At 35.0% G+C, this 25,106-nt stretch overlaps 1 protein-coding gene across 12 annotated transcripts in view; it reads right to left on the minus strand.

Annotated features, from left to right (window-relative positions):
- PIEZO2 (piezo type mechanosensitive ion channel component 2) overlaps positions 1 to 25,106 on the minus strand; it is a 474,768-nt gene that overhangs the window by 301,198 nt on the left and 148,464 nt on the right. For all 12 annotated transcript variants that reach the window (XM_024235892.3, XM_063716831.1, XM_054538165.2 and 9 more), the window contains exon 3: positions 4,431 to 4,556. In XM_024235892.3, coding sequence (XP_024091660.3) covers positions 4,431 to 4,556 — 126 coding nt within the window. The remainder of the gene's footprint in view (positions 1 to 4,430; positions 4,557 to 25,106) is intronic.

Here is a 25,106-nt window from a genome sequence, read left to right on the forward strand (position 1 = left end):
ATAGAATAATCCCTAGGGTCTCATGGTTCATAGATGCTCTATAAACAGGAGATATTCTCATCACAAATTTTCCCTATATAGTTTCTAACTCAAAAGTTTCTTTCAATCAATAGCATGCTTTAAGCACAGCACAAGAATCCAGACTGGCCTTCAAATTTCACTAACATCGCCACACATCTAACACGGAGTCAAACAAACTACGTCTATGTAATCTGTAATGACATAATTGAAACCGGGTTTACATTTATTTAAGTAGCATAGTTTTGGTGGAATGAAAATATTTTAGTAAGCGGCACAACATATGTTTGAGCAAAATTTACAGAGGTGTCCCCTGCCCCCATGGACTCCTCGCTTACCTATAAGAACACTATTTTGGAAATGAGGGGGAAAAAAAAGGCAGAAGGGAGTGGTGTTAAGTTTCAGTTCTGCACAACGGCACCTTTAACAGACCTGCCAACTAGTCAAAATCTAAATAGGGTGGTTTGAAAAAATCTTTATTACTGCCAGTTAATATTCATAGGACTCTGGAGGAACAAGAACTTTCAATGACTCAATATTTATAAATGCTACTGTTGTCCCACCAAAACTTATGTCAGATTCCTTAAGAGATGCCAGGACCTTTTGCGATAATGAGGGTGAGGGTATGCGTTTTAAATGGGGGAAAGAAGTTGTTAGGAAAACAAAATTAAACACTTATAAATGAGCACTTGGTGGTCTTGAATTTGAATACTACTTGAATATGATTGGGTAACCTGACTTGTCTGGGTTTTAATTTTAATTTACCAATGTCTTGAACATACAGAAAACATTCAAAATGTACAACACTGATGACCAAGACAGCTTTTGTCTTTTTATTTGAATTTTTGCTATGTTATCTATGCAGATGCCAAAAAAGGATAAACTTCAAATTTGGGATATTGAAATAACTGAGTTGTGTTTACAACTCTGATGGTATAATCATAACTCCAAATGCTTGAGAAACAATAACATTAGTGAAGTGAAGTCAACTCTAAATTAAAAGTCAGTGTTTCCATTACCCACACTAACAGTATTTTCAGTTTATATAACTTGATCATTAAAAAGTGCTCTGGGCTGAAAACCTGGTCTGTGTCAATCTTGGACTAAATTAGTTAGCAAAGCTCTGAAGTTTGTTTGTTCTTCTCTTTTATCCTTTTTCAAGAATGTATTAATTTTAAATGCTACACATAAAACTAAACCAAAAAAACCTACAACACCTGATGAGCCAATGCGATTACAGGCATCACTAGTTTTTCAGAAGAAATTTATGATTTCTATAAACCCACCTTCAAGGTTCCTATGGCTAGAAGTAAAAAACTCAAGTTTTTCTTTTTTCACTCAGTCTTTCACATATCCCTTCTCTGTTGGTTACTTCATCAAAAATACTGGAACTTGAAATTGGAACTATAACCTTTTGTAGAAATAAACTTCAAATTGGAATTTAACTTTATGGTAATAAAGTTTACTATTATGACTTCTATTAAATTGACTCATAACAGAGTAGAGCTTTCATCTGGGGATAGCAAAAAAAAGGAAAGGGAAGATGTTATGTTAGATGCTGACATGTTCAAACTACATTGCAGTGTAGGATGACTGCAGAGGGCATTTATGTATGAATAAAAACTGTCTTTGACAGAGACATGGAAATATCAAAGCCCGTATATTTAGGAGCGGGGTTAGGAGAGGCAGACCTAGCTCCTTAATATTGGCTGGGCAAGGAAGGCCTGGAAAGAGGCAGGTCAAGAGGCCAGCTGTGACTACACTTGAGATGGCTACCTCCCTTCACAACTGGGAAATACAGACTTCTTCATGGTACTAGTAGAGGTCCCACCTGAAGTGTCCAGGTATTGTGACTTTTTGCCTGGGAAGAAGGAGCCAAAGCAAGAACAAATGTATGTGTGTGTGTGTGTGTGTGTGTGTGTGTGTGTAAGCTTGCCTGTCTGTCTATACTCGAGGAGAACATAGAGTAACTACACTTATAAATGCAGAGAAAAGAATGTTGTTTTAGAATTTCGTATCATATTTTTATTTTGACATTTGTAGAATTACGGAAAATCATCAATTTGAACTAGAAACACTTAGATTCTTGTGAGTCAGAAGAGATCATAAATTTCACTTCCACCCTCCAGCCACCTTCCTATATTACTCAGCAACCTAAATTTTTTTGCAGACATGAATAAGTTACATATATATATAATATAAACTCAAAATTTAAAAATCTGATAAGTTGTGATGCATCCTATAATGAAATATTTCTAATGATGAAGAACTCATCATTTTGGAAAAAGCCTTTTATCTGGATAACACCTTTAGTTATAAGATTCTTCCTTATGGTCCTGAGAGTGCCTTATTAAGAAATATCCAAAGGATTTTTGGTTAATAAGCACCGTATCATATAAGATAATACTACTGCTAACATTATTGCTGCTAACATTTCTATTAAGTCCGAAAAGATGTGAACCTGGTGAAATATAATAAATGCTCTTTATCAAGATAACATAACCAAAGTACCCTTGTTTAAACACTGTGTTTCATCAAGATTTTAATAATGGGATAACATGTGGTTTTTAATCAAACATTAAAAGAGCATTTTAACAATTGAATATTATACAGCCAAGAAAAGGGTTAAAGTATTGATACATGCTACAACATTGACAAATCTTGAAAACTTTATGCTAAATTAAGGAAGTCATATACAAAAGTCATAGATTGTATAATTGCATACAGATAAAATGTCCAGAATAGACAAATCTAATAAAGACAGAAAGTAGGTTAGTGGTTGCCTAGAGATGGCTGGGAAGGGAATGAGAAATAACTATTCATGGGCCTGGAGTTTCCTTTGGGGGTGATGATAGTGTTTTGGAATTAGACAGTGGTGATAGCTGCACAGCCTTTGAATATACTAAAAACTGCTGAACTGTGGCCAGGTGTGGTGGCTCACGCCTGTAATCCCAGCACTTTGAGAGGCTGAGGTGGGCGGATCACGAGGTCAGGAGATCGAGACCATCCTGGCTAACATGGTGAAACCCTGTCTCTACTAAAAAATACAAAAAATAAAACAAAATAAATAGCTGGGCGTGGTGACAGGCACCTGTAGTCCCAGCTACTCAGGAGGCTGAGGCAGGAGAATGGCGTGAACCTGCGAGGCAGAGCTTGCAGTGAGCTGAGATTGTGCCACTGCACTCCAGCCTGGGTGACAGAGTGAGACTCCGTCTCAAAAAAAAAACAAAAACAAACAAACAAACAAAAAAACTGCTGAACTGTATATTTTAAATGGGTGAATTTTATGGTGTGTGAATTATATTTCAATTTTTAAAAAACAACATACCTTAAAAATAGATCTTAAAAATTCATCTTGATAGGCATTGTTATCAAGGGAACTCTGAAATCAATAAAATGGCTGGAATGAACACTAACTTTGGCTCTCTATCTAACAGTTATGCAGTGAGGGATAATAGATAGTTTATGTATATACATTTTACTAAAGGATTCTTCACTGTATTTAAATTAATACTGTGATCCATGAAGAATTTTGATTTCCTTTTTACTTTACAGGGAAGAGCAAGTTTGCTTGCACTCGTGCTTGTGAAAGGTCAGGAAATTTCAAACCCACAAATGGGTTCTTCAAAGAAAAACTGACAAGCTAAAACTGTTATTACAGTCTATTTCAAATATCTCAGGGTTTCTTTAGTTTAACGGAAAACATATGAATTGCTTTCACCTACTTGACTGCTTCTGTTTTTTCAAGTAACAATCACACATCCTACAAAAACTGAAGCATGATTTATTCAATGACAGGTAAATTTTCAAATGATAATACTGTCTAGATAAAACATGTATACTGACTCTTTCAGATCATAACTTCAAAACATAAGGGGCTTAAGAGATACTGTTTCCCTATAAATACTAATAAAAAAACCCTTCCAATTCGAAAAAGAAACTATATGTGTCATTACATTTTTCCCATAAAAACATGAGAAATCTTAACATTGTACTTTATAATAGGATTAATGTCATTGTCATGTAATTTCATATAATATTATTCAACTTTTATATTCTATTCATCACGTTAGAAATTGTACTTTTTTTTTTTTTTTTTTTTACTCCCTGTAATGAAAGCTCCAAGGGCTGTCTGCAACTCTTGAATTTTAGGTTAAGCTCAATGAAAATGTCTTACATGCAGATAGGAGGTGATCTCCAATACATGTTGAAGAGTCATTAATAAACTTAATCTCATGATCCAATTTTCCATGGCAAAGCTTCTTTATATATATTTACACTGCATTGCCAAAGACCAAAAATTTCCATGAATTTTATAATTTCATTATTGCATAGATTTCTATGTTTGTGATGACACACAGCTTTATTATGCACGTATATAACACAATAAAAGAAAACACCATAATACTCACAGTTGTAGCCAGGTGCAATACGATGTTGAGCTTCAAGGCTCACCAACGTGATGTGAAAAATGATGTGCAGCAACAGGAAGGAAAGACTGATGAAGCACAGAGACTTTAATAACCGTCCTGTATGTCCTAAGGAATAAAAAGTGCAGAGATTGTGAGAAAGCTTAAGATGAAACACACTGGTGCCATCTCTTGTACATATTTCTGTATAACCTATTAGATAGACCAACTCAAAAGTATATGGAATGTAATAATTATCATCTTCATTATTAGTCTATAGCTAAATGGTATCTTATTCCCTTTGTAACATCAAATATTTGGGTTTATATTTACTAAAAATTCACTGTAAAAGAAAGATAATTTCCTATCTATCATATGACACATTACAGTGGAACTACAAAAAGGTCCTGGCCCAAAAAATTTTATAAGGAAGTGCTGCCAACTTTGAAGGGACAGATAACTCCTGTCTTAGAAAAATAATTCTAGGAAGTAGAAAAGGAAGAAAAGTTATCTAAAACATTTTATGAAGTTACAATAACTTTAATTTCAAAATCAAATAAGGTTAGAAAAGAAAAGAAAATTATAACCCCATGTTACTCATAATATAGATATGAATTATTTTTTTAAAATGTGTTAACCAACTGAAATAGCATAGAAAAAATATAATACATAGGCTAAGGTTTATTGCAGAAAAACCCTAAAAGTGTAGTTAACATCAACAAATCAATAAGTATAATTCACACACTAGTGGGTTGCTATCATGGTTTTCTCAATTGGCACCAAAGAAATGTTTCATGAAGTTCAAAACCTAGTTATAATTTTTAAAAACATAAAAAAAATAGGAATGAAAGGAAACATCCTTAAAGGATTTATAATAAAGCAAACATCCTGTTTATAGTGGAATTTTAGACATAGTCCCACCAGTATCAGAGAATGATCAAGGCCACTTGATATGAACACCACTAATTAACATATCACTGGATGTACTGGTCAATGCCATAAGATAAGAGATACAATGAAGACTGTTAACTAGAATTATTTGCAGATAATATGATCAAATGGAATTATTTTCAGATTATATATCATCATCAATAGAGAATGCCAAATTAAATCTATGACCAACTATCAGAATATAAGAATTTAGAAAATGATTCAGATACAAAATCGTCTTACAAAAATGAACATACCTCTTCATTAACAATAATCAAAAATAAATAAGATGCAATTTTATTAGCAAAAAAATTGTAAAGGTTTTGTCAATGTGTCAATTTGGCTAGGCTGTAAATCACAGTTATTTAATCAGATACAAATAAATCTAGGCACTGCTGTGAGTTTACAGATGTCATGAAAGTCCATAATCAAAGAGGTTAACTAAGGGAGAGTATCCTCCATAACCTGGGAAGGCATGATTCAATCCACTGGAAGGCCTGAAAACTAGTCAGAGGTGTGTGTGTAAGTGAGAGAGAAGAAACTGTCACTTGTGGAGAGTAACTTTACCCTGTGCTCATGATGTTCTCTTCCTGACAGCCTGCACTACTGACTGTGAACTTCCTTAGCCAGCTTATATATCAATTGTGTAAGCCAATTCCTTGTAATAAATCATAGAGAAACATTAATCATATATATATGTGTATATATTATATATTAATAAAACACCTGTGGATACTGCTACACTTTTTGGACCTTGACTGATAATTTTTTTAAAGTGTTATGTCATAGTTTCATTGACAGTTTTTTTGTTCTTTCATAGTGACATATAAAATAATGGCATCTTATGTAACACATAATAGATATGAAATCCATAAAATATTAGCAAAATAGATCCATTAATATATGAAAAAGATAATATATTATATCTAAGTTGGGTTTAATCCCAAAAATGCAAGATTGTTTTAACTTAAGAAATCAATTAATGTAATTCACCGTATTAGCAGATTAAAAGAGAAATAGCATTTGATCTTCTACCTAAGTGAAGAAAAACACTCTGAAGAAAATTCACCATCCAGGCATGATAATACTCATGGCTGACTAAGAATAGAAGAGAATCTCTTTAACCTAGTGTGATGGTTAATACTGAGTGTCAACTTGATTGGATTGAAGGATTCAAAATATTGTGCCTGAGCGTGTCTGTGAGAGTGTTACCAAAGGAGATTAACATTTGAGTCAGTGACTGGGAGAGGCAGACCAACGTCAATCTGGGTGGGCACCATTTAATCAGCTGCCAACACGGCTAGGATAAAAGCAGGCAGAGGAACGTGGAAGGACTAGACTGGCTAAGTCTTCTGGCCTCCATCTTTCTCCCATGCTGGATGCTTCCTGCCCTTGAACATTAGTCTCCAAGTTCTGCAGCTTTTGGACTCCTGGACCCATACCAGTGGTTTGCCAGGGGCACTTGGGCCTTCAGCCACAGACTGAAGGCTGCACTGTCAGCTTCCCTACTTTTGATGGTTTGAGACTCAGACTTCCTTACTCCAAGCCCACAATCCAAATACCTCCCATCAGGCCCCACCTCTAGCATTGGGGATCAAATTTCAACATGAGACCTGATGAGACGTCAAACATCCAAACTGCGTCAGTAGGCATATTTGTCTTGTTCTTGATTTCAAAGAGAAAGCTTTCAAGAGTTCTATCATGCAAAATTTTGCAGCAGCTTTTTGCTTATTTGTTTGTAAATATCCATTACTAGGTGTATTCAGTTTCTCTAGAGGGACAGGACTAATAAGATAGATGCACATATCAAAGGGAGTTTATTAAGGAGTATTGACTCACATAGTCACAAGGTGATAAAAGTATTTAAGAATTAACCTAAAAAAGAATGCTTAAGACCGTTATTGACAAAACTGTAAAAAAAAATAGAAAAACAAATAATAGGTATAAATAAGTGAAGAGATCTGTTACATTCATGAATGAGGTGACTCAATATGATAAAAATGTCAATTTCCAAAATTCAGTACAGTTTAAAATAAAATGCCAGTAGAAACTTTTACACCTTTGACAAGTATATTTCAAAATATGTAAGAAAAGAATGCTTTGAAGATTTCAACAAACATTTTAAAAATACATTTGGAAAAATAAGACTCTGAATTGCCACGTCAATTTTGAAATTTTGAAGAATATGATCAAAAGTGGGTGAGGTTGGTGTATCACAGCAGATATTAAAATATGCTATAAAACCATATGTTTATTTATTTATTTTTTTGAGACAGGGTCTCACTCTGTCACCCAGGCTGGAGTGAAGTGGCGTGATGTTGGCTTACTGCAACTTCCACCTCCCAGGTTCAAGCAATTCTTGTGCCTCAGCCTTCCGAGTAGCTGGCATTACAGGCGTGCACCACCAAACTTGACTAATTTTTGTATTTTTAGTAGAGATGGGGTTTTGCCATGTTAGCCAGTTTGGTCTCAAACTCCTGACCTCAAGTGATCTGCCTGACTCGGCCTTCCAAAGTGCTGGGATTACAGGAATGAGCCACCGTGCCTGGCCAAAACCGTAAGTTTAAACAAACAGAAACTTATATTCCTTAGAGAGAGGAAAAGAAGTCAATTGGAATACCATATATTGCTCAGAAACGTACCAGTTTATATTAACTTGATAAATGTCAAAGCCAACTCTACAAATTGAGAGGAAAAAGGACAGAAATGGTATCAGCAAGATGGCAGAATAGGAGGTTTTGGCTCTCATTTCCACAGAAACACCAATATTGGCAACCACCTATGGACAGGAATATTTTTGTGGGAGCCCCAGAGTCTGGCTGAGTTTCCAGCCCTACTGTGGAACAAAAAACCAAGAGTAAAAATACTAAAGAGGATAAGTAGTTTCACTTTACCCATGTCACCCCTCCCTCAAGGTGGCACAACTTGGTATCAACAGAGGCCTGATTGGCCTGCAATTTCTACTACTAGGGAAAGTGAGTGATGTGTGTGCCTAATTTTTGCAGTCTTGTGAAATGTTAGCTAGCTGGGAGGTCCTTTCTGTCTCACTTCACCCAGAGCACTGAAGGAATAAGCCTAGGAGCAGGGAGAAGACAGTGCACAACAACTGGTGTGCAATTCTCTACAGCCAGTCACAGTCTCTACTAATCAGCTCATAGACTCCACCAAGAGACCCACCACTGAACCCCACAGGATGACTTGCCTGAGGACCCCCACAACCAACTGATGAACTTCCCCAGCACCCTGTACCACCCTTTCCTATGGAAAGCACCCTGTACATCCCTGTGCATGGCCTGCACACACTCCTTCAGATAGCACATGGATCTCAACATGTACAAATATTAGCATCTGGCTTGACTCTACTGGTGAGGGAGAAGGTATACAACGTTCAATACTTCAGGGCATTGCCTTAGGGAATATAAATTGAATGCTGTCAGTACCAGGCCTGGTTTTGTTGGATAGAGAGAAGGCACAAAATCCTAAGATTTCTTTCTTAATAAGGAATAAGAAGAATGGAGCAGGTGCATCCATAGAAAAGTTCTGAGAGACTCCCAGAATCTCTAACCCGGTTCACTGGTGAAGATCCTTCTGGCCCAAAGCCAGTCAGTAAATACTGGAGAAGGTGACTACTTCTTCAAATTTTAAGACATCTTTTTAAAAATTCAAGAAAATGAAGAATCAAAAAAATTCAAAAATTCAAGAACATGAAGATTCAAGAAAATATGACATCACCAAAGGAACAAAATACAGCTCTAGCGGCTGACCCCAAAGAAATTAAGACTTACAAATTAGCTGACAAAGAATTCAAAATAGCCATCTTAAAGCTCAGTGAGCTACAAGGGAATATAGATAAACTACTAAATTAAATTTTTAAAAATATATTAATAAAATGAGACATTCAACCATAGGAAACCAAAAGAAAGAACCAAACAAAAATTATGGAGCTAAAGAATACAATGACTTAACTGAAAAATTTAATGGAGAGTTTCAACAGCAGACTTGATCAAGCAGGATAACATCAATGAACTCAAAGACAGATTATTTGAAATTATCCAGTAGAGGAACAACCACACAAAAAATAATAAAAAACGGTTTTTAAAAGCCTATGGGACTTACAGGACACTATCAAGTGAACCCATATAAGCACTGGTGTTTAAGAAGAAGTAGAGAAAAATGAAGGGGAAGAAAGCTTACTTAATGATATAATGACAGAAAACTTTCCAACCCTGTAGAGTGAAACAAACATACAGATCTAGGAAGCCCAAAGGATTCTAAAGAGTTTGAGTAAAAAGAGCTCTTCACAGAAAAGCATTATGATCAAATTGTCAAAAGTCTAAAACAAAGAATTTTGAAAGCAGCAAGAGAAAAGCAACTTGTTACATACAAGGGTACCTTCAAAAGGCTATCAGTAGATTTCTCATCAGAACTCTTACAGACCAGGAGAGAGTGGGATGATATATTCAAAGTGCTGAAGAAAAAAATGTGCTAACCAAGAATACTAAACCTGTCAAAGCTGTTCTCCAGAAATGAAGAACAAAGACTTTCCCAGAAAGGTAAAAGCTGGGAAACTTATAAGCACTAGAAATGCCTTATAAGAAATGCAAAAGGGCTTTCTTCAAAATGAAATTGAAAGACACTAATCAACAACATGAAAATATATGAAGGTATAAAACTCACTGGTAGAGATAAGTTCATTTTCAAAATCAGAATACTGTAATGGTGATATGTAAATCATATTGAACTCTAATATAAAAGTTAAAATACGAAAGTATTAAAAATAACTATAGTTAAAATAATTTGCTAATAGATATAAATAGAAAAGATGTAAATTGTGACTCTAATAAGAAAAAGCACATGGGAGTGAACAGGTAATTTTTGTATGTGATTGAAATCAAGTTGTTATTAACTTAAAACAGATTGTTTTGTGTGATCCAATATTCCCAATACCATTTATTGAAGAGACTTCCCTTTCCCCATTGTGTATTCTTGGAGCCCTTGTCAAAAATTAGCTGACCATACATGTATGGGTTAATTTCTCAGGTCTCTATTCTATTCCATTGTTCTATTTGTCTGTTTTTTATGCCAGTAGCATGGTGTTTTAATTACTATAGCTTCGTAATACAATTTGAAATCAGGAAGTGTGATGCTTCCAGCTTTGTTCTTCCTGAAAAAGATTGTTTTAGCTATTTTGGGGTCTTTCATGGTTTTTTTTATATAAGACTCATGATAATTACAAAAGACAAACCTGTAGTAGATACACAAAAGATATAAAGGAATCAAAGCATACCACAACAAAAATCATCAATCACAAAATAAGACAGGAAGAGAGAAAGAAGGGAGCAAAGAAATTACAGAACAGTCAGTAAATAATTAACAAAATGTCAATAATAGGTCCTTACCTATCAATATTTACTTTAAATATAAATGGATTAACTGCTCCCATTAAAATATACAGGGTAGCTGAATGGATAAAAAAAATCCAGCTATACACTGCCTACAAGGAACACACTTTATGGACACACATAGGCTGAAAATGGGATGGAAAAAGATATTTCTGCAATGAAAAGACAACAGGATTGGGTATTCTTATATCAGACAAAACACACTTTGAGTCAAAAACTCACACAAAAGAAAACTTAGGAATACATAGCTTCACTGTTGAACTCTACCAAATATTTAAAGACGGACTAACAGCAATCCTTTCCAAACTCCTCCAAAAAGTTAAAGGGGAGGAAACACTTCCAAATTCATTCTATGAGTCCAGCATTGCCTTGATATCAATGACAGAAAAGAATTCTACTAGAAAAGAAAATTACAGGCCAATATCCCTGATGAACATAGGGGTAACAGTCCTCAACAATATACTAGCAAACTGAATTCAATGACACATTAAAAGGATAATATACCATAATCAAGAGGAATTTATCTCTGGATTGTAAGGATGATTCAACATACACAAATCTATACATGTTATACACCACATTAACAGAACGAGTGATAAAAATCTCAACAGATGCAAAGAAAAGCATTTAGCAAAATTCAACATGTTTTCATAATGAAAACTTTCAACATATTAGATATAGAAGGAATGTACCTTAACACAGTGAAAACCAGATATTATAATACCACAGTTAACATCATACTCAAAGGTGAAAAGTTGAAAATTTTTCCACTAACATCAGGAACAGTAACACACTCTTGCTACTTCTATTTGACATAGTATGGGAAGTACTAACCAGAACAGTTATGGAAGAGAAAGAAAAAAAAACATCTAAGTTGAAAAGGAAGATATTAAATTGTTCCTGTTTTTAGATAATATAATATTATGTTTTGAAAAACCTAAAAATCTACCAAAAAAACTATTAGAACTAATAAACTCAGTAAAATAGCAGTTAATGAAATCAATGTATAAAAATCAACTGTGTTTCTATACATTTATACACTGACAATAACTTTTTCAGAAAAAAATAAACAAAACGACTTACAATAGCATCAAAAAGAACAAATACTTAGGTGTAAATTTACCAAGGAGGTGAAAGGTCTGTACATTGACTAGTATAAAACATTGTTGAAAGAAATTAAAACAAATACAAATAAATGAAAAATATATCCCATGTTCATGGACTGGAATAATTAATGTATTTAAGATGCCTATACTGCCAAAAGGGATCTACAGATTCAATGCAATATCTATCAAAATTCCAATGACATTTTTCATAGAAATAGAAAAAATTATCTTAACATATGTATGGAACCACAAAAGACCCCCAAATAGCTAAAGCAATCTTGAGGATAAGAACATAGCTGGAAGCATCACACTTTCTGATTTCAAATTATACTACAAAGCATAGTAATTAAAACAGTATGATACTTACATAAAAACAGACACACAGAAAAATGGAATAGAGGAGAGACCCGAGAAGTTAACCCACAAATGTATGGCCACCTAATTTTTGACAAGGGCTCTTAAGAATACTCAGTGGGGAAAGGATAGTCTCTTCAATAAATAGTATTGGGAAAATTGGATTACCATGTACGAAAGAATAAAATTGGTCCCTTATCTTACACCATATACAAAAATCAACTCAAAATGTATTAAAAATATGAAATTACAAAATATCCAGGAGAAAACATAGGGAAAAGATTCCTTGACATTGGTTTTGGCAATGACTTATTAGTTATAACACCAAAAGCACAGGCAACAGAAGCAAAAATAAGTGTAATTACATGAAATTTAACAACTTCTGCACAGCAAAAGAAACAATCCCTAAAATGAAAAAGTAATATATGGAATTGGAGACAATATTTGTAAACCATATATCTGATAAGAGGTTAATATACAAAATATATAAAGAACAACTGAATAATGAAAAAACAAATAACCACATTAACAAATAGGCAAAGGACCTGAATAGATATTTATCCAAAGAATACATACAAAGAACTAGCAGATATACAAAGAACTGGTCGACATCACTAATTATGAAGGAAATGCAAAACAAAACCACAAGTTGAGATACCACCTCTGCTGTGGTCTGAATGTGACCCCCAAAATTCATATGTTGAAACTTAATTACCCAAGTGATAGTATTAAGAGGTGGAACCTTTAGGATGTGATCAAGACATGAGGGTTGAGCTCTCAGGTATAAGATTAGGGTCTCTCTATAAGTGTTAAGAAAATGTATTCATTCCCGTTCAGCCATTTTGCCATGTGAGGACACAGTGTCCATCCCCTCTGGAGGATGAAGCAACACAGTGCCATTTTGGAAGCAGAAAGACCAGGGTCTCACCAGACACCAAAGCTGGAGGCATGCTGATTTTGGACTTCCCACCTTCTAGAACTATGAGTAATAAATTTCTATTCTTTATAAATTATCCAGTCTGTGATATTTCGTTTAGCAGCACAAATGTATTAAGAAAGCCTCACACCTGTTAAGATGACTATTTTTGAAAAACAAAAGATAACAAGTGTTGGGGAGGGAGACATGGAGAAAAGAGAACTCTTATATACTGTTGGTGAAAATGTAACTTGGTAGTTCCATTATGAAAAATAGTATGGAGGTTCTCAAAAATTAAAAATAGAACTGCTAAATAATCCCACTTCTGGGTATACATTCAAAATAACTGAAATCAGGATCTCAAAAACCTATCTGCACACCCGTGTTTACTACAGCATTATGCAAAACAATCAAGATATGGAAACATCCTAAATGTCCACTGAAGGAAGATTGGATAAGGAAATTGTGGTATATACATACATAGAATATTATTCATCCTTAACAAAGAAGGAAATCGTGCCATTTGCAACAATATGACTAGACATGGAGGGCATTACGTTAAGTGAAATAAGCTAGACACAAACAAATACTACATGATCTCATGTGTATGCGGAATCTAAAATAGCCTAACTTGTAGAAGCAGAGAGTAGAATGGTGGTTATAAGGGGCTAGGGGTGGAGAGCAGGGAAATGGGAGGCGATTGTTAAAAGTACAAAGTTTCAGTTATGCAAGATAAAGAAGTTCTGAAGATCTACTATACAGCATAGTGATTATAGATAACAATACTGTATTGTACACTTAAAATTGCTACAAGGGAAGATCTTATGTTAAGAGATCTTACAAACAACAAAAACACTAATAATAATAAAGGAAAAGAGAGGAGACTTTGCAGGGTGGCAGATATGTTTATGGCTTTGATGGCAGCAATGATTTCATGGGTGTCTATCATCAAAACTCTTTGAAATGTATACATTAATTGTACAGATTTTTCTATGAGAATCATACCTCAATAAATCAGTTTTAAAAAGAAAACAATAGGCTATCTAGAAGACAAACTAGATCAATATATATAGAAAAAAAATAATACTGGATCCCTGCCACAAAAGTGGTCTCCAGATCAATAAAGACCTAAGTCTGAAAGATTAAATTCTAGAGTTAACAGATGAATATGAAATAGTAACTGTGACTTTGGAGTGAGGAGTGTGTTCTAAAGCAATACGCAAAAACATAAGCTCTACGACAAAAAAAAGAGGAGAGATGGATTTGACTGCACGGAAACTGGAGATTCAACAAATGCCAACATAAATAATATTTGCAGACAGATGAATAATTGGGGCATCTAAAATGTATATGAAATTAATATTTAGAATAGATAAGGAACTTCTGTGTGTCAACAAGAAGAAGACAGGTCAACCCACAGAAATATGTGTAAAACATCTAAGTCAGCAGCTTACAAGGGAAAATCTAGGGGGAAATATGTTTATACAGGGAAGCTAAAGCTATTGTAGATAAATTATAACTAAATCACTAATGAATGACATTTTACACCCCACAGATTAGAAAAAATTAGAAAAAATCATAATAGGGAGTTTTCGTAAAGAGAAACAACATATTGGTAGTAGAGTGAAATTGATACAGCCTTTCTGGAAGCCATTACTTAAGTATGCCTAATTCTCTGACCCAGTAATCACATTCCTAATTATAAACTCCAGATAAATTTTTACAGCAGGACTACATGGAGACGAATAATGACATTTACCACATTATTGTGTGTAGGAGCAGGGAATTGGAGATATACTAATTTTCCACTTCTGAAGAGATGAATATGTAAAAATTTGGTGAACGTGTATCTCGAAATATTTTTAACAGTTAGATGCGTTAAGGCAGAACATCAAACAACACAGCTGGTTCTTGAAAAATATTATGTTAAAACGGTAAGAAACAAAAGGAGACATAGCACAAAATCATTTAGGTAAATTAAGGATATAATAACATGTATCTTACAAATATGTTTATGTATATTTTAAATGTGTATCAGACATATTTGATTAATTTCATATGGGGAGACAGGAAATAGGAGTAAGAACTGGGTGTGAACAAATAAGAGTAAGTAAATAAAATAAGACAAGCTCTTTGGTTAATCCTGTAATAAAGTTACTCTGTGAACAGAACAGCAAATTGCTTCAACTCTCTCCACTCAGAGCTGGAGAGGAGTAGATACATACTGAACATTCTGGGCCTTGGTCTGCCCCTGTTCATGCAGCTTTGGGGTATTAATCAGACAAGCCCCAAGCCCTTGAAACTAAAATATTCATATGAAAGTTTACTTATAAGTCAAATATATACATGATAATTTTATTATACATCTATAGATTCATATGTTTATAAATATATTACATATTTACATAATGCCAAAGATATGTGCTAAATATATGTATATTATATAATTTTATATTTAAATATGTACGTGTACACACACACACACACACACCCCTACATAGAAGTTACGTTATTTCTTTTTTTTCTAATAATGATTTTTCTTCTTTAGACTATTAATGTAGTAAACAATATATATTGAATTTCAAGTGTTGAAGCTGCCTTGCATACCTGAAATAAATTACACCTGATCTTGGTGAATAATTCTTTCTATGCTTTTTTAGATAAAGTTGACAATATTTTGTGAAAAATATTTGCAAGCCTGTTCATGAAAATATTAATCTGTAGAATGTGTAGATTTTATTTTTTGTAGTATATTTATCTGGTTTGGTATTAAGGTAATCTGAAGTTAAGAAGTGTTTCCTCTGCTCTTATTTTCTGAGGAGACTGTAAAGAATTGATATTGTTTATTTATTAATTGTTTTATAGAATGCACCAGTAAAATCAACTATGCTTGGTACTTTCTTTTTGTTTTTGGAAGGTTTTTTATATATATATATATATATACACACACACACAAACACACACACATACATATATATATATACACACACACATATGTATATATACACACACACACACACATTTTTTTTTCTTATACTTTAAGTTCTGGGGTACATGCGCAGAATGTGCAGTTTTGTTACATAGGCATACATGTGCCATGGTGGTTTGCTGCATCCATCAACCTGTCACCTACATTAGGTATTTCTCCTAATGCTATCCCTCCCCTTGCCCCCCAACACCCGACAGGCCCTGATGTGTGATGTTCCTCTCCCTGTGTCCATGTGTTCTCATTCTTCAACTCCTACTTACAAGTGAGAACTTGTGGTGCTTGGTTTTCTGTTCCTGCGTTAGTTTGCTGAGAATGATGGTTTCCAGCTTCATCCATGCCCCTGCAAAGGACATGAACTCATCCTTTTTTATGGCTGCATAGTATTCCATGGTGTATATGTCCACATTTTCTTTATCCAGTCTATCATTGATGGACATTTGGGTTTGTTCCAAGTCTTTGTTATTGTGAATAGTGCTGCAGTCATCTTACATGTGCCTGTATCTTTATACCAGAATGATTTATAATCCTTGGGGTATATACCTAGTAATGGGATTGCTGGGTCAAATGGTATTTCTAGTTCTAGATCCTTGAGGAATCGCCACACTGTCTTCCACAAGGGTTGAACTAATTTACACTCCCACCAATGGTGTAAAAGTGTTCCTATTTCTCCACATCCTCTCTAGCATCTGTTGCTTCCTGACTTTAATAATAGCCATTCTAACTGGCATGAGATGGTATCTCACTGTGGTTTTGATTTGCATTTCTCTAATGTCCAGTGATGATAAGCTTTTTTTCATATGTTCATTAGCTGCATAAATGTCTTCTTTCGAGAAGGGTCTGTTCATATCCTTTGCCCACTTTTTGACAGGGTTGTTTGTTTTTTTCTTGTAAATTTGTTTAAGCTCTTTGTAGATTCTGGATATTAGCCATTTGTCAGATGGATAGATTGCAAAAATTTTCTCCCATCCTGTAGGTTGCCTGTTCACTCTGATGATAGTTTCTTGTGCTGTGCAGAAGCTCTTCAGTTTAATTAGATCCCATTTGTCAATTTTGGCTTTTGTTGCCAATGCTTTTGGTGTTTTAGGCATGAAATCTTTGCCCATGCCTAGGTCCTGAATGGCATTGCCTAGGTTTTCTTCTACGATTTTTATGGTTTTAGGTCTTACATTTAAGTGCTTAATCCATCTTGAGTTAATTTTTGTACAAGGTGTAAGGAAGGGGTCCAGTTTCTGTTTTTTGCATATGGCTAGCCAGTTTTCCCAACACCACTTATTAAAGACGGAATCCCTTCCCCATTGCTTGTTTGTGTCAGCTTTGTCAAAGATCAGATGGTTATAGATGTGTGTGATTTCTGACCCCTCTGTCCTGTTCCATTGGTCTATATATCTGTTTTGGTACCACTGCCATGCTGTTTTGGTTATTGTAGCCTTGTAGTATAGTTTGAAGTCAGGTACCGTGATGCCTCCAGCTTTATCCTTTTTGCTTAGGATTGCCTTGGCTATGCAGGCTCTGTTTTGGTTCTGTACGAAGTTTAAAGTAGTTTTTTTCCAGTTCTGTGAAGAAAGTCAATGGGAGCTTGATGGGGATAGCTATAAATTGAATCTATAAATTACTTTGGGCAGTATGGCCATTTTCATGATACTGATTCTTCCTATCCATGAGCATGGAATGTTTTTCCATTTGTTTGTGTCCTGTCTTATTTCCTTGAGCAGTGGTTTGTAGTTCTCCTTGAAGAGGTCCTTCACATCCCTTGTAAGTTGTATTCCTAGGTATTTTATTCTCTTTGTAGCAGTTGTGAATGTGAGTTCACTCATGATTTGGCTGTTTGTCTGTTATTGGTGTATAGGAATGTGTGATTTTTGCACATTGATTTTGTATCCTGAGACTTTGCTGAAGTTGCTTATCAGCTTAAGGAGATTTGAAGCTGAGACGATGGGGTTTTCTAAATATACGACCATGTCATCTGCAAACAGAGACATTTTGACTTCCTCTTTTCCTATTTGAATACCCTTTATTTCTTTCTCTTGCCTGACTGCCCTGGCCAGAACTTCCAATACTACGTTGAACAGGAGTATTCAACATAGGAATACTCCAACATAGGAGAGTGCAGGTTTTCAAAGGGAATGCTTCCAGTTTTTGCCCATTCAGTATGATATTGCCTGTGGGTTTATCATAAATAGCTCTTATTATTTTGAGATGCATTCCATTTATACCTAGTTTATTGAGAGTTTTTTAGCATGAAGGGGTGTTGAATTTTGTTGAAGGCCTTTTCTACAGCTATTGACATAATCATGTCATTTTTGTCATTGGTTCTGTTTATGTGATAGATTACGTTTTTTATTTGTTTTTGTTTTTTGTTTTTTGTTTTGAGGCAGAGTCTCGCTCTGTAGCCCAGGCTGGAGTGCAGTGGCACGATCTCGTCTCACTGCAACCTCCGCCTCCCGGGTTCACACCATTCTCCTGCCTCAGCCTCCTGAGTAGCTGAGACTTCAGGCACCCGCCACCATGTCTGGGTAATTTTTTTGTATTTTTAGTAGAGACGGTGTTTCACCATGTTAGCCAGGATGGTCTCGATTTCCTGACCTCGTGATCCACCCGCCTTGGCCTCCCAAAGTGCTGGGATTACAGGCGTGAGCCACCGCTCCTGGCCATGTCTCTGCTTTTTTTAAATTTTTAATTATAAAATTTGTTATTTCCATAGGTTTTGGGGAACAGGTGGTATTTGGTTACAAAGTAAGTTCTTTTAGTAGTTATTTGTGAGATTTTGGTGCACCCATCACCCAAGATGTATACACTGAACCCAATTTGTACTCTTTTATCCCTCACCTCCTTCCCACACTTTCCCCCTGCATCCCCAAAGTCTATTGTATCATTCTTTTGCCTTTGCATCTTATAGTTTAGCTTCCACTTATGAGTGAGAGCATGCGATATTTGGTTTTCCCTTCCTAAATTACTTCATTTAAAATAATAGTCTCCAGTCCCATCCCAGTTGCAGTGAATGCCATCAATTCATTCCCTTTTATGGCTGAGTAGTAGTCCATCATATATATGTTTCTTTATCCACTTGTTGATTGATGGACAATTCCCATTTTTGCAATTGCGAATTGTGCTGCTATAAACATGCACGTGCAAGTATCTTTTTTGTACAATGACTTATTTTCCTCTTAGTAGATATCCAGTAGTGGGATTATTGGATCAAATGGTAGTTCTACTTTCGTTCTTTTTTTTTTTTTTTTTGATACTGAGTCTTGCTCTATTGCTCAGGCGGAGTGCAGTGGTGCGATCTCGGCTCACCGCAACCTCTGCCTCCAGGGTTCAAACAATTTTCCTGCCTCAGCCTCCCGAGTAGCTGGGCTTACAGGTGCATGCCACCATGCCCGACTAATTTTTTTTTCTATTTCTAGTAGAGACAGGGTTTCACCCGCCTCAGCCTCCCAAAGTGCTGGGATTACAGGTGTGAGCCAGCACGCCCAGCCTACTTTTCATTCTTTAAGGAACCTCCGCATTGTTTTCCATAGTGGTTGTACTAGTTTACATTTCCACCAGCAGTGTAGAATTGTTCCCTGTTTGCCAGGCACGGTAGCTCACGTTTGTAATCCCAGCACTTTGGGAGGCCAAGGCGGGTGGATCACCTGAGGTCAGAAGTTCAAGACCAGCCTGGCCAACAAGGTGAAACCTGTCTCTATAAACACTACAAAAAGTAGCCAGGTGTGATGGCAGGTGCCTTAGTCTCAGCTACTTGGGAGGCTGACACAGGAGAAGTGCTTGAACCTGGGAGGCGGAGGTTGCAGATCTCAAAAGCCGAGATCGTGCCACTGCACTCCAGCCTGGGCAACAGAATGAGACTCTGTCTCAAAAAAAAAAAAAAAAGTGTTCCCTGTTCATCATATCCATGCCAACATCTATTATTTTTTTATTTTTTGACTATGGCCATTCTTTCAGGAGTAATTTTGATTTGCATTTCCCTGATCGTTAGTGATGTTAAGCATTTTTTCATATGTTCGTTGGCCATTTGTATATCTTCTGAGAACTATCTATTCATGACTTTAACACACTTTTTGATGGGATTGTTTGTTTTTTCTTGCTAATTTCTTTGATTTTGTTGTAGATTCTGGATATGAGTTCCTTTGTCGGACGTATAGATTATGAAGATTTTCTCCTGCTCTGGGGGTTGTCTGTTCACTCTGCTGACTGTTGCTTTTGGTGTGCAAAAGTTCTTTAGTTTCCACATAAAACTCTACTTTGGTGGTAAGAAATCAAGCTAAATGAGTTGATTACATTGTAGAGTGAGGAGAGGAAATTCTGAGAAGTTCACTTAAAATGTTGAGATACCAGAAGTTCAATATCTCTGGGTCCACATTACACAAACCCATTCTGGAGAAAGTTATTTCCCAGTAGCGCAAGAGAAGTTTCCTTCAAAACCTGTGCAATTGTTATCTGTCAGTCAAAGCTGTACCATGAAAAACCACACATCTCACATAGGCCTCTTTCCAATGATTGTGTTCACCTCTGCCCTCCAGGGCTGTGGTGTTGCTGCCATGGGGCCACTATGCTGATTCTCTGCTTGCCCTGGACTCAGGACAGTTATTATTGTTGACATGAAAGCCTCGGGGCATACTGTTCACATGAATCTAGGGCTGAGAAGCCCATAAAATGCCCTCAGGAAAAACATGTGATTGCTATAAAAAAATGAAGCTTAAAGGTCTAAAACGTCATAAAAGAAAACAAATAACTAAAATATCTTGTGTATTTCATTTTAAAATTGTATTCATATTTTTCTACATTTTGAAACAACAGAGTTTGGGCAAGTAATCAGTTACTTAAAACTCAGCTTAATAAAATTGAATTTTATTAGCCTTTAAGACAAGCAAAAGTTTAAAATAAGTGGAAGCATAAGAAAAGGAGAAATATCTTTTGATTTGTTCTCAATTCCACTGTAGTGTTTGTTGCTTTCACTGAAGAGAACAAGACCCTCAGAGACATTTTCTTAAGATCAGTTAAATAATGTTTGTGTATGTGCTATAAACTAGTAGGTTTTATTTGTCAAGTATTCCCTTATAGTAACATTTCTTGAGTGCAAATATGTATTAAGGTAAAATTCACATAACAAAAAAATAGGTCATTTCAAGTTGAATAATTCAATGGCATTTAGTCCATTCACCATGTTGTGCAATTATTTGGAAGTAAATAACTTCCAAAACATTGTCGTCACTCCAAAAGCAGCCATTAAGCAGTTGCTCTCCCCCATCCCAACCCCTGGCAACTGTAAGTCAGCTTTCTGTCCCTATGGATTTTTCACATAAATGTAATCATACAGTATGTGGCCTTTTGTGTCTCCCTTTTTTCACTTGGTATAATGTTTTCAAGGCTCATCCACCTTGTAGCAGGTATCAGTACTTCCTTCTTTTTACGGCTAAATATTATTCCATTGTATGTAGGGAATTTTTTTCATTCATTCACCTATTTGGGTTGTTTATACAGTTTAGCTACTGCTGCTATGATCATGCACATACATGTATTTGTTTGAGTACCTGATTGCAATTATTTTATGTACATACTTAATATATCCACTTGCAAAAGTGAACTGCTTCTGCTGCTTTGAAGGCCTCTAACTCCCCCATCCCAAATTTATATCTCTGACCAAAGGAGCTGTGGAGAGGGGTCCCAAGAACTAAAGATTAAAGGAAAAATCCTTATGAGAAGAGAGCAAGAAAAATTATCATCTAATTTGTTATAAATCAATAAGAGTCTCAGTGTTGCCCCAAATCATGCATTCATGGAACAGTCCTCAAAAAGCTTTGAGACCTGAACTGTGACATAAAGAACTGTCCAACTCCCAAACTGATAATTGAATGGTGCATGTTCAGGAGAGACCCAAATATTATGGCAAAGGTTTTGAGAACTGAACTGACATTGGAACCACTACTCAGTGAGACAAAGCTTTCAGCCTGAGACCAACCAGACTGACTGCCTGCAAAAAAAAAAAAAAAAGAAAGAAACAATGAAAACGTAAACAATCTGCAGAAGATTTTAATATGACCCAGAGTCACATAACGTAATATTCAAAATGTCAAGGATATAATCCCAAATTATTTGATATACAAAGAACCAGGAAAATCTGATTATCAATAGAAAAGACAATCAACAGATGCCAATCCTGTAATTACACAACTGTTAAATTTATTAGAAAATGATTTTAAACCAACCATTATAACCAGGCTCCATAATGTAAAAGTAAAGCATGTTGAAATAAATATAAAGATAAACATTATCAGCAGAGAAATACAAACTACAAAAATTAATCAAATAAAAATATTAACAACAGAGAAAATACAACACTGTATCTGAAATTAAACATTCACCTAATGGTCTCAAGAGCAGAGTGGTAATGACAAAAAATGAGTTAGTAATGATGAAGAAATTAATAGAAATTACCTCATCTGAAGAACAGAGAGCAAAAGATTGAAAAAAGTTAATAAAACCTCAGAGACTTAAGGGACAAAATAAAAAGGTCTATCATTTGCATCATCAGAGTTATCAAAGGAGAGAAGAACGATTGGTTCAGAAAAAAATTTGGATAACACAGTATTTTAACATTCCAGAAATCTGGTGAAGACATAATGTACACATTCAATAAGCTCAGCAAATCCTAAGTAGGATGAACTCAAAGAAACCACCCCCAGTTACAAACTAACCTGTTGAAAAACTAATATAACTAAAGAATGAAAACAGAGAAAAATGTCACATTATGTGTAGGGAGAAAACAATTTAAAGACCATATATTTTTCATCACAAACTGTGAAGACTAGAATACAGTGGAACAATATCTTTAAATTTGTGAAAGAAAAGAATTATAAACTTAGAATTTTATACCCTGTGAAACTATCCTTCAGGAATGAGGCAAAAAGAAGATATCCTCAGAGGAAGGAAAATTGACCTGCTATCAAAGCAATGCTAATGTAAGTTCTTCAGCCTGAAGGGAAATGGTACCAAAAAAACACGTGGAATTCATGAAATGAAGAAAAGCAACAGAAATGGATTAAAAAGATGTTTGTTTACACACACACATATACACACACACACACACACACACACACACACTCCTTAATTACAGTCTTGCTCCAGTTAATTCGTGAAATTTCTAGAAAAAAAAATCTCTCTTTTTTGGATTTGGAAATACTTGGTGTGTACAGAAATAATTGAGGGTATTATGTTGACCACGTGTTTTAACTAGGCACTCTCATTTATATAAGAAATATGAGTATATTTAAATCTGAATAATTCAAAGATGTGTCACCTAATATTCACTCATAACTCATGCTAACTCCAAAATGATTTCCAAAAGTAACCCAGACAACAGATTTGCAAAATAAGTAATCTATGGCTATAACGACATAATACCAAACCGTACACTTATATACTATTTTTTCTGTGATTATTAGAATGCCAACAGAATAAATTTGATGTTAATATTAACTGAGAAAATTAACAACAAGGAAAGGAAATAGAGTTTTTAAATAAATTTTAACGTGTTTTATTCATACATTTTATTTCTGATATATTTTCTCAAATACAGCAAAAAAAAAAAAAAAAAAAAGATTGTCACTGCATAGATTCCAGTCAGGAACTGGGATTTAAACAAACGTTTAAATCTAATGCCTCATTTACTCTACTTCTGAAAGTAATTCAGAGGCTATTTCCTTAGCCAACATTTCCCATTCTGTAGCTTTCAATGATTTAAATGTGGCATGCAAATGTGGAGGATCCATGGTTCCTTGGAGTGTGCCAATTTTTGTAAACTAAGTTTGAAATTTTCCACTTAAGAAACAATCCATGCCAAAAAATGTCAGAAATTTTTAAAGGAGAACTCTAAGCCTCCTCAGTGGAAAGGAAACAGCAAAAAAAAAAAAAAAAAAAAAAAAATCAGTTTATAGATAAGTTAATGTATTGGATACCAAATCTGTGTAGAGTTTGAAGAGTTCTGTGTGTATTTCAAAGTCTTCTTCAGCTCACCTCCAAGTTGATATTTTGATCATTTATTTACAGCTCAATTAGAAAAACCTAGTAAAAGTACAGTTGGTCCTCCATATCTGTGGACTCCATATCCAGTAGATTCAACCAACCATGGATGAAAAATATATTTTTAAAAAAGATGTTTTAGTCTGTACTGAACATTCACAGACCTTTTCTTTTTTTGTCCTTATTCTCTAAAAGAGATAGTACGACAACCATTTGCATAGTATTTATATAGTTTTTTGTATTATAAATAATCTAGAGATTATTTAAAATATATGGGAGAATGAGCATGGGTTTATAAGCAAATATTATGCCATTTTATATAAGACACTTGAGCGCCCAAGGATTTTAGCATCTTGGGGGATACTGGAAGCAATCACCCATGAATACTAAGAGACAACTGCACTGTGCAGTTCATGTACTTGGACTACATTAGAAAAAATTTAGAAAAATTATCTTGGAAAGCAAGTATTTATATTTAAAGAATTTCCCACAATTTTATGCTCCAGGTGGAACAAATAAAAAGCAAATTGATACATAAAACTGAGGGTTTTCTTCTAAATTCTAAATGAGATTAAATACAAACACCTATGAGCTGGGAAGAATGTGCTGGGACTTCGAAATACACTCAGAAGTCAAGCTTGTAGGTTAAGTACATGAAGTTGCTAATACCTAACCATGTTGACATAAAAATGGCCATTTCACTGGTATCAAACTAATACAAATGAAGAGAAGGAACACATGTCTACTTTCTATTCCATTGGAAATCTCATTCAAGCACTCTTCAAAACCCATTTTTGCTAAAAGGAGTGAATCACAGGGAAGCATTCTGGGAACATCACAAAAGCAAATGGAAGAATGAATGACAGCATCATTTCCCTTCGAGTTCCTTCCACCTTCATAAACTGGACTGAAAGTTTCCACTGCATGCCTTCAAGTGGGATATGGAATTCCCCACTGTGCCGC

This window comes from Pongo abelii, chromosome 17, assembly GCF_028885655.2.
Source record: "Pongo abelii isolate AG06213 chromosome 17, NHGRI_mPonAbe1-v2.0_pri, whole genome shotgun sequence".
NCBI classification, from domain to species: Eukaryota; Metazoa; Chordata; class Mammalia; order Primates; family Hominidae; genus Pongo; species Pongo abelii.